We start from the raw sequence: 11,587 nt of genomic DNA on the forward strand, positions 1-11,587 counted from the left end.
CAAATACTCACCAATAGTTAAATCATGGACAGGTTGAAATCTTTTATCTGTAAATTGGAGTAGAAGGCAAGATTTTCCAACACCTACAAGCAAGAAAATAATTATATAGAATATTGTGTAGAGTTTTGTGTTATTATTAACAGTAAACATTACTTTTAGGAACTGGTTTATTTTCACTTCATATTTTATCAACACCACAGAACCTGTGATCTCCTAGTACAATTTAAAACCTATGCAAACTAATAATTCATTTGAAGAATTGTGGACCAAAATCATAAATTACAACCTTATGAAAAATTGTATACACTATTTTATGAGCATACTATAACAGATATTCAAGACCACACATGATACATAAGAATCTATGAGCATACAGACTTATAATGTCTACATTACATAAATAATTATAGGATTATACAAGTAATAAACAGCTGTTATTTCTGCAGTAACCCATTATACTGGATGTAATAGCTTTATGAAGAAAATATGCTGTATTATTTCTTGTTAACATGTAAAATAATGCTTAAATCAATCTTATAAATACCAATTATTATTAAAAAAGAGTTATATTTAGTATTTTGTTTTCTATTTTAAAGTTTCATAAAATAAGGTATTTCTATTAAATAGTTTTTTTTCACAATATAAGTCACTTGAATGCAATTTTCTTATTATTTGATAGTTATATTATTATTCTGTATTAATAAAGTTCAGGATCATAAATAATTTCTAACTTTGGAGTAATTAAATAGTGTGAAAAAATTATTTTGATTAGCTTGAACATTCTAGAACTGTGTTGCAGTACCACTGTTGACTGAGAATTTTCCAGAAGGGACATTTTACCCTTTGTGTTGAAATGTTATTCTGTGAAAAAAGGAAAAAAAAACAAACTTTTTTCTATTCAAGAAGAAAAGTATAAAGCAAAACAAATAAAACACTGGCAATGTCTGCTGCTAAACAGTTGTCTTTCCTCTAATCAGTGGTTCATTAACAATAAAAACATTTCTGTTAAGGTTACAACACTACTTTTTAGACAACTGTTTAGAAGCATACATTGCTAGTGTTGTAACTTGTTTTCTACTCACTATTCAACAGTTATACACTAGTAATGTGGCATATAGCCTTAGTATCTTTGCCATTACAAAAACAAGATTAGCAAATTTGGTGGCAATATTTCCATCACTTAGATAATGGAATAATCAAAAGGAATAATGATGAAAAACTTCAATTTGGATTAGTTGATTACTTTTCCGAGAATCTAGTAATAATCAAAAACACTAATTTGGGCTGATTAATTCAATTGTGATTTAAATTAACCTACTAGTTTAAGTGGTATTAACTGTAAAACACCAGGAATGTTATAGGTAGCAACATCAGTTTCAGAAAAACTCTTGTGACAGAGATATGACAAAAATAAATAAAAACATTGTAGGTATAATCTGTTTTGCAAATTTTGCATTTGATTGATCTTGCAAACAGTATAAAACACAAGTTGCATTAACCATAGATTGTGATATGCACAATTCCAATAAAGAAAAAAATTATTTTCACAAACTCACAGATGATAATGTTTCATTAGTGAAGAAAACTGAAAAGCTAAATACCAGTTTAAACAGATGCTAATGTAGTTTTGTAGTTATTGATGCACACAAGCAGCTGTAGGTGTCACTGGAATTCATGTGTATTGGCAGTGATAAAGGATATACACAAGGTGGAATTGTAACTGAAGTAACTGAGTTATTGTTGATTTTTTAAACTAAAGTTTCATTAATGTTTTATTCAGTCTTTCATAAGTTAACATATCAAAATGAATTATTAATCTAGAACAAAAAGATAGCTTGACAAACCTAAAGAGCAATGCAATAGTAGTTCTGAACACAGGTATGTTTTATCTAATAGATAAAATTATCACAAAGCTTAACAATCCTTTAGTTTTGTGATCTTCAAGAAAGGCATCTAGTGCATTTTCTAATAAATTCAGAATGATATGAAACAAGATTTGACTATCAAATTTGTTAATTAAATAATAACTTAACAGAACATCTATAGTTTTATGAGAACCACACTGCTGTATGTCTACCAACACTTGACACTATTAACTTATATGAAGCAGAACCTGTTTGTTCAGTATGTGAAACAAAAAAGTGACACTGAAAAAATAAACAGGTTCATGGTAGTTCTAGATTATTACATTATAAATCTTCTTATCATGCCATGAACATTTAAAGTTATTTGTTATGCTGCCAATATCATGTTAGCCATTGGAAGTACTTCCTAATATGAACAGAACTAAGACAACATTACGAGAATCAATGTTAACAAGTCATCTCTGTTTTCACAGTTATCAACTGAAAGGGAACTGTACAACTCATCTGACTATGATAGTATCATTGACATATTAAAAGTGAAGAACCAGCACCTAACATGTATAGCATAAAAGAAATTAACAAGATACATTGCACATATTTACTGTCAAAATACACTAAAAAAAACATTCAAATAATTCAGTGTATTATTACTTCATTGTTCTGTAGTAGTACCAGTTTTTCTTCAGAAAAAAATAAATTTTGCTAATAAATTTATCTCGAAAAATGTCAAACCACAATGATTGAATGTTGTAATAAAGCATATTAGTCAGTTTTAAACAGTTTTGACCTATATTCTCCTTAAAGAAAAGGAACTATTAAAACCTATGCACACAATAACAAAGCTGTTGCCATTCTAATGTTTAATTTTCCTTTATAATTGATTTTGTCTACCAAATTAATTGGTTACTATCCTTTGTTGTTTTATTTTTTGGTTCTATAATGCATTAGTTGATTTAATTATATATCTTGTGGATTTATATTTGTTAACTGGATAAAAAAAAAAAACAGCATGGTTTATTTATTCTGAAACAAGTAATATTTAATCTGGAATTGCATTAATTAATTGTACATTAATATCTAAATACTGGTACAAGGAATGTTAAAAATGTAATACCTTTAAGTACTATACTGTGAGTTATAGGATTTTTTCTTTTCTTTTTCTTTTACTTTCCATGAAGGATAACTCTCCATGGTACAGTTCCAGCAATGAAGTATTTCAACTGTTTTATTTTACATTTATCAACAATAATACAGAGCAGAGAAATTTATAAAATACATAAATTTCAAATTTGTTATCTGATATGTAACTAGTAAATAATTTATAAATAAATTATAGCCAAGCCTCTTCCAATAATTTTGTTGTTGTTGAAAACAGAGTACAGCAGTTATGTCACTATGAATGGATCTACTCATACCATTTGTCTATAGAAACTGTAAATCATGGCCATGCCACTGAGAACACTTTGTGAATGTAACACACATTGTCACTGGCTATATCTAAGAACTTAAGACTACAATATTATTTACTATTTGCTTCTAAAGGTGCTTCCTTAACATGGAGACCTCAAATTGAGAGATTAGTTTGTCAAGCTTTCTGTTTGCAATATTTTTATCACTAATTTACATAACCTTTAACAATCTATGTTTATTATTTACTGTTATGTTATTTAAACATTTTCATTTCTGGGACTAGTTGTCTATGTTAATAAAAAAAAACAATGGCAGGGCCACTAGGATATAAATTCAGGCATTCTCTGTATAAATTCAAATAAAATTCATCCAATTTTTTAAAATTAATGATGACAGTCTTACATTAGTGTATGAGATACTTCAGAATATGATTGTACTCTATGTATATTTCATTATAATTCAGAATATGATTGAACTATGTATATTTGAGTTTTGAATGCCTAAGGGGCTCTTGTAATGAGCTAAATGCAATGAAGTATCTGTACTATTTCTTGGATGCAAACAAAATTGTAGTCATTATATTCCTGAAAGATTAATATTTGAAAGATTAATCATTTACATATGATAAAAAATAATATTAAGTTTTTGCAGTTTCTTTCATCAAAAGAATCAATGATATGAATAAATTTGTGTGCTTGTTAAATGCTTTTAAAGCTTCACTAGTTACAAATTTACAATTAGAAAACTCACTCGACACATAAAAAATACCATATATTTTTTTTAGTTGACATAGTCACAATTTAAAGTGAAATGGAATTTTTTTTTGCTTTGTACATGCTTATTATTTACTGAGATTTTATTAATTCATTATATTTTGTAAAGTTCCTACCACCATGTATTTTTTCCTAAAAGGTATATAGGTAAAACAAACAGCATTAATGCTCCCAGTCATTCAGACAAAACTGTTAGAAATTTGATCAGCTGTAAGAGAAAATTTAAAAGAATACAAGTCCATGTGTAAGTGATTTACATTCAAATTCCTTCTGAATATGGTAATATTCAAGCAGATTACAAACCAATCATTTCCCATTTATTTTATACGTACAAAGCTTCATTTCTTAGGAAGGTGTCATTTTGAATAGATCTGAAACAAAAGAAGAGTTTTTGCTCTTACAACATAAGACATGTATAATATCTATGCAATTGTGTAAAAAATATGAATTCAGACCTCAAAGATAAATGCCAGTAACAGGAAAACAGTGAGAAAAGTTTGATCAGTTTCAGCAAACTGCAGGTAAGCTCATGATCTGAATATCTCAGGTATAATTCCCATTGCTGCCAAGCTTTCTCACCATCTTTATTATGGAAAAACTACTTTAGCAAAGAAAACCATGTATTATGGCCTGAAATAGATGAACTCTCTGGGTTGGAAAATAACATTCACCCATCCAGACAAGGTGTTTTTGGGTCTTTAGCAGAAAGATGTTCATAAAATGTAAGCTTGGCAAAAAAATAACACTTTAGGACAGATATACTGTATACTTCTGAAGAATGTTTGAAAAAATATTTACCTGTGAGCAGTCAATTGAAAATTTGTGAACACCACCATTTGCAATAAAAAACAAGACCCAGGCAGAGGTAGCAACTACTACCTGAATTTTGCTACTGGAAACAGTTTTTCTGCTTATATCTTTCCTTTCGTTTATTAAACATATTACCGATATAATGGATACAGCATTAATATCAATGTCTATTCAAAATAATGCAAATTTAAGTCCTTGAAATACGAAAATCAATTCCATTAAAAAAATATAATAAAATGTTACAATAAGTGCACTGCATTAACCAGGTCATTATGGCAAATGCCATGGTCAAAACTGTAAAGATTCTTCTATAATATGGACATTAAATACAGAACCAAATATAAAGCAAGCATCATCACAAAGGCAAAAAAACAAACTTATTTTACACATTTGTACTAATTAAATATGTTGGTAACATTACAAAATTAAGTTTAGCTTCCACAGTTAAACCTGAGACAGCAGTTTAGTCATGTTCTGTCTGAACAATATTCACCTGTCTTGTGAAGTCAAAATGAACATTGATTATTCTAGCAAAATACATTGAAATAGTCTTAAAATCTTGGTTTTTCATGATGTTAAAAAAACATAGGTTCAAGTTTGCCTCTGAAGAAAGTACACCTTTTGAAAGTGCTTGGGTTATAGGGTATCATTTTTATGCTAAATTGAACTCTGTTTTTAAAATATTGATGTTCTTTATTATTCATTATAACATAAAACTGCTCTTTTCTGTCTGCTTTCAATGAAGTAGTATCTAAAGTATGTCAAAACTATCATACTTTTAAAGTAATACACTTCAATGATTCATGATTCATAAACTTAATCATACTACACATGGTTTGACAGAATACACATTGGTTCTGCTTTTTATCATATTTTAATGAAAACAATGTTTTATTGATTAAACTAATAAAACATAAAATCTAATAGCCAAAGAATTATCAATTGTTTAAGTAGACAGTCTGTGAGAGACGGCAGCCTTCCACAGAATCACTCAAAAATATATAGTCATACACAACATACACACACACAAAAAAAACTATAAAATTAAAAGAAAAACAATAATTTGTTTTGTCTGAACCTTCTACAAGTAATTTTTGTGGGTATTATTCAATCATATTGCATACTCTTGCTTAACTATAATTTCTTTTAAAGATATTCTTTTAGGAAAACAGATCCAAAGTTCAGAGTTAAGCAAACAGGACATTTACATTTAATTTTTTTTAAGGCGTGGCCAATTTATTAACCATTCTCACACTGATGGTATATTCAATTTTATAAATGTCAGTTATTCACTGCTGTAGCACATCAGTTAAGACAATGTGTTACGATATAACATGCTGTGTATTTTGCATTTTTAAATCAGTCATATTACTCAGGCCCAACAGGTCTTCCAAGTCACCAGCTTCACTTACGAGTTGATCAAAAAAGTTTCAGCCACCTTTATACCATGAATAAAAGCAAGCTAAATCAATTGGTTTTGTAGTCACTTAGTTATATGCTGCTATGATATATGTTTGTTTACATCAGATAAAATTATTTTTCTTATCCTTTTCACACAAATTGGTGATAAAAACAAACCACAATAATATTAACTGTTTTCTGTCAATGCATACTTTTCAAAAATACTAAGTTTGACAATAAGTGTAATATATGTCATAAGTAACAGTTAAATTTGCTAATAAAAACCTAAAGATATTCACCACAAAAGTAAGTTTGTGTATCTTTCTTTTTTAACTACTCTTCATTATTCACATAGTATTTATTAGAGTTATTTCCAAGTTAAAACACTTTTAGGTATGATTACACTGATTCTCAAAATGAGAATTAGCAATTCAGCCTTCTCCTAAAAGACTGAAATGCCTTGGTGTAGGATTTCTTTTCAGGCACCTGAGAGAAACCTTTATCAAATAAATTCAAAAGAGCAAAACAGTTTTAATGCATACAAAAAATTGATATAATGATATAAAACAATGTATGGATGAATGAAGAAGGTAAGATCATTCAAATGTTTCTTTTGGGACTACTGTCCATGTACTAACAATTTCAACTTTTTGGACAATAATGTTACCAAATTAGTTGAAGCAACTAAACTTGGAACAGCTGATTTTCAGTATTTTTAATTGTGAACATACCAATAAAATTTAGGTTAAAATAGAGAAGTTTTTACTTCAGTTGTGTGATGGAGTGATATATTACGATTTTCCAATGTTAACCTGATCATGTTTGAGAGAATATTACAGCATTCAAAAGTCAGTTTAATTTAATCACTTCTCGTGGCCTGGAAAACTTGAAGTTTAGGTTTTGGATCAACTGACAAATCAACAACCTAAATTTTATATTAGGTTACCGAAAAAAATGTTATACATGTTTTCTTATATGAGGTTCATATTCTATTATTTATTATCATTCCAGTTTATCACGATATTCTCTGATATGCTAATATTTCAGTATTAATCTTGTATATCTATTAGGCCTCTAAGTTCTAGCTTGAAAGCCTCAAGCAATATCAACACTATGAGACTGCTAGAATAATTGTTTTAAACATTCAACACACCTACGAAATATTGTTCAGTTGCTAAACAACCACAGAAGTAACAGTTTTTAACAAACTGCTCCCAACTGCATAGTGTTATCATATGTTATATCAAAACCTTTTGATACAATATTGGGACTTAATTGGCAGATGGTACCCACATACCTGTAATATTTATAGTTATGGAATCTGAAGTCTACATGAACAAAACAAAAATACTTTTATGTTTCAAAATAAAACCATTATAAGAAAAATGTATATTCTGTAATGAACAAACTAAATCAATAAGAAATTCCACATAAGTTGCCATGATCATGATAGGATTTAACTATTTTAAATTGAGTACAATACTTTCTTCTTATGTATAAAAAATCCATTGTTTCAAAAATGAGAAAAAGTGAGTAGTTCTAGGCTTGAGTTTACATAGTAAGTAGAGAGCAGTTTTGTTACTGAATATGCAACCAAAAAACACCATGGAACCACTTAAGATTATTTATCAATGAATTTTTCGTATGCATTTTAGCAATTCAAATTATAGTCAGTAGCTTATATGGTTATTGACAAGCATAATCCAAGTGAATGGTAGCCTGTGATTTTCCCATTCAGAATTAAGGCAAAGAAAGTTTAATTCATTGCAAATCACAGAGGTAATATACCAAGGAATTTTGTACTGCTATGCACTAGTTCAGTAAAGAGAAGGCTGTAAAAATGATTCTAGACATATTGGATAAGCTAAATTATACTTTTTCATGATGACTTAAGTTATAAGGAGCAAAAACATATGGGTCAAGCCAAACTACAAAAATAGAAAGTCACTTATCCCTCCACATGCCAAAATGAAAATTTTTTGAAAATAGGTAGATTTAAATTTCTTTATCAAATACAAAAATATCATTTAATAAATAAATTTTAATTAAAAGGTTAATTATTTCAATTACATGATGTATATCTATCTATTTATAGACACAAAAAATTCATGCTGCAAATCACCCCATGTAAATAAAAGTAATAAACTTTAAGATGTGATTTACCTGGAAGACTTACTATCATGAAACACATTTTATACCAATAACAAACAATATCTATAATTTTCTCAAATACTGCTGTTAGTCATATTTATAACTAAAAGAAAGAGGTAAAGCACATAATCATCTGTTTTATTTGAGCCATTAACATCCATAATATGCTATTAAAATTTTGGATACAAGATACTGACTGGAGAAGTAATGAAATTTTTTAACATGAATTAGTCACAAAGGTATATAAATTACAGTAAATTTTGTATAACAAAAACAAAATTAAATGAAAGAAGTTGTGAAAAGTTAATAGGCCTAAAGCTCTTAAAGTATATAAAGGTATTTGCCTAATACAAACTGCAGATAACTCAAATTTTGCCTTTGAGGAAAAAGCAAAGTTATAACTCTGAAGGTAAAACTTAAATGCACTTTGACCACTCACATGATATCTGTATACAACATAGATTAAGTATATTCTTTGTTAAGTCACTTTTGGTTCATGTCAGTAAGACTAATGCAGTTGCTAAGTTTGCAAATACTGATCTAGTAAAGCTCAAAACTTATATAAATACCATAATTTTAAGAATTATGTACAAAGTTATGTTGTATAGTAACTTACATAATGCAAAAAATAAATAAATGACATATATACATATCTTGTGGAATATCGGCTATTGACAAGCACTTTATCAATATCAGGTGAAAGCTATGTCATCCCTGTTGCAATATTTGCTTACCTTCCAACAACACAAGCAACACAGCCATTTACACTTCTTGTAAACTAGGGTTAGGACTACTTTGATAGACATTAGCTGTATCACACTCACAAGAAAATTCGTTCATTATTATCTTCTGCTCAAGTAGCCTTTTCACAAATACAAAATTATAAATTCCCTAAAAAACACCAAAATAAATACACACCTGTATCTCCAATAATTATATACTTAAAGAGATATGCGTAAGACATTGTATAACTGTAATTTAGTATTTTTCTACCACAAACTGATTCAACATCGAACAAATATCAACCCAGAGCTCGTCGTATTGTCTGATTTATAGTTTACGTCACGAACAGAAACGTAGAAACACAGAAAACAACTGCTTAGTAGTGGACTCTAGTGTGAATATATGTAATAAAATAATTTAGCAAAATGATACGCTTGTAAGGGAAAAACGTGTTCGTCAAAAATATCATACTTGTCATTCCTTTGATAACATTGCTTCAACTGAAAAAATCAAAATGAAAAGAAATACCATGACAGTCTGTATTAGTCTCTTAATTACCTATATGACGAACACTTTTAACACTTTTAGCGAACCATATGTTTAATTACAAACCAATATTTGTGAAAGTCTAAAAGTCGACACTAAAGATCGAATGTTAGTCGTCTCTTATTTATCAGGAGCAAAAATACAGCCCATGTCATATATTAACAAAATATAAAATACGTACAACAAAGAAACACTTGGTCTTTTAAGATTGTTCTTGCACACTCACCCTTGAGAAAAGTAAAATAATTAAACCCACCCAACTTCCGATAACAATTACTTCCGTAAACTAATCATCCCTGTTAGAAAAGTAAAAGTGTCTTAACTGGAGCATATTCTGTCGTTTATAAATTTTAAACTTGTGTCACTTCGTCCTACTGTTTTAAAAATACAAAGAAACTAAGGATATTTAGCTTATCTATCTCTTGAAAAATATTGTAAATTTCGCTAAAACCACTTCCTCCCCTCCTTTTCTCAAGAGAAGATAAGTTGAAAAGCCTAACCCATCCTTATAAGTAACAATTACTTCTGAAATCATTATAGTTGTCTTACTCTAAACTTTCTTCTATGAGTCAATATCCTTTCTCAGATAAGAAGCCAAAGGTTGCACAGCATTTCAACGAGAGATTTGTATATAAAGAATATTACCTCATTTGACATCTTATAAGTATGTCTAAAAGTAGATCCAAAAATTAAAGTATTCTTATTACTATAATAACTGAGTGATTTATCCATGAATATGCCAAGAAGATTTCCTTTAGTCACATTTTTGAGTGGGTTCCCATATACATATTAAACATGTGATCCAAATTATGATAACTGAAATGCACTATCTTATATATTGATAAAAATAAGGATTTGTTTGTTTTTTTGAAATTTCGCACAAAGTTACTCGAGGGCTATCTGTGCTAGCCGTCCCTAATTTAGCAGTGTAAGACTAGAGGGAAGGCAGCTAGTCATCACCACCCACCGCCAACTCTTGGTCTACTCTTTTACGAACGAAAAGTGGGATTGACCGTCACATTATAACGCCCCCACGGCTGGGAGGGCGAGCATGTTTAGCGCGACGCGGGCACGAACCCGCGCCCCTCGGATTACGAGTCGCACGCCTTACGCGCTTGGCCATGCCGGGCCATTAAAAATAAGGATGAACTGTTGATATTTATATAACTTACCAATAGAGCCAAGTCATTATGTAGTAGATTCACATCCTTAATACAACTGGAAATAGCGAAGAATTTAGTGTCATCAACGAATTTAACTAATTTACCACTTATGCCCCCACCAATATTATTAATGGTTTAATTCGAACCCTAATGCTTATAAAAGGTTATCGTCGACAAACTGAGCTCTTCAATGATGAATAAGCTTGTCAAACATTTTCTATCCTTTAAATTAAATGCATTTCATTTTCAAAATTTCAGTACTTGTGATTAGTAAAGAAAGTTGTGAAGGAAATTATTAAGTTCTTGTCATTCTTTTTACTCACTGGACTAGAATGGTCACCAAATACATCACATGTTCTCACTATCAAACAGGATTACTGTATCTTGGGACATTCTGTTGATATATTATATTGAAGATTATCATATGTTTTCTATGTGTTTTAGTAATATAAAAATATTTAAAGTTTTTCATTTACTTAATTTCTATGAAGTTTTAACACAAGCATAGAAGCTTCCTTTATTCTAGTTCTTTTGTTTCTTTGTTCTCTATAGCAGATAGTAATTAATCTGTCTGAGGGAATCTTGTAGTATACTTTCTTTAAGTACTGGAAGGGTCAAGAATTGCAATTTTATTTGCTGGCTGAAGAAATGGTGTCTGCTTTTAACAACTGGTGAATGTTGTGAAAAAGCAACAGTGTGTGGTGAAGCATCTGTGAGTGAAATAATACAAGCTTTCATGCAAGAT

General features: G+C 29.4%; 1 protein-coding gene across 1 annotated transcript in view; it reads right to left on the reverse strand.

The window, feature by feature from the left end:
• Window positions 1–9,529, reverse strand: part of LOC143248678 (ras-related protein Rab-2A) — a 31,074-nt gene extending 21,545 nt beyond the window's left edge. Inside the window, exons 1-2 of the mRNA XM_076497289.1 lie at window positions 9,329–9,529; window positions 12–83 (exon numbers count right to left, since the gene is read on the reverse strand). Of these exons, the coding sequence (XP_076353404.1) occupies window positions 12–83; window positions 9,329–9,374 (118 nt within the window). The 5' untranslated portion in view covers window positions 9,375–9,529. The remainder of the gene's footprint in view (window positions 1–11; window positions 84–9,328) is intronic.
• Between the last annotated feature and the right edge of the window lie 2,058 nt (window positions 9,530–11,587).

This window comes from Tachypleus tridentatus, chromosome 1 (genome assembly GCF_004210375.1).
Source record: "Tachypleus tridentatus isolate NWPU-2018 chromosome 1, ASM421037v1, whole genome shotgun sequence".
Classification (NCBI taxonomy): domain Eukaryota; kingdom Metazoa; phylum Arthropoda; class Merostomata; order Xiphosura; family Limulidae; genus Tachypleus; species Tachypleus tridentatus.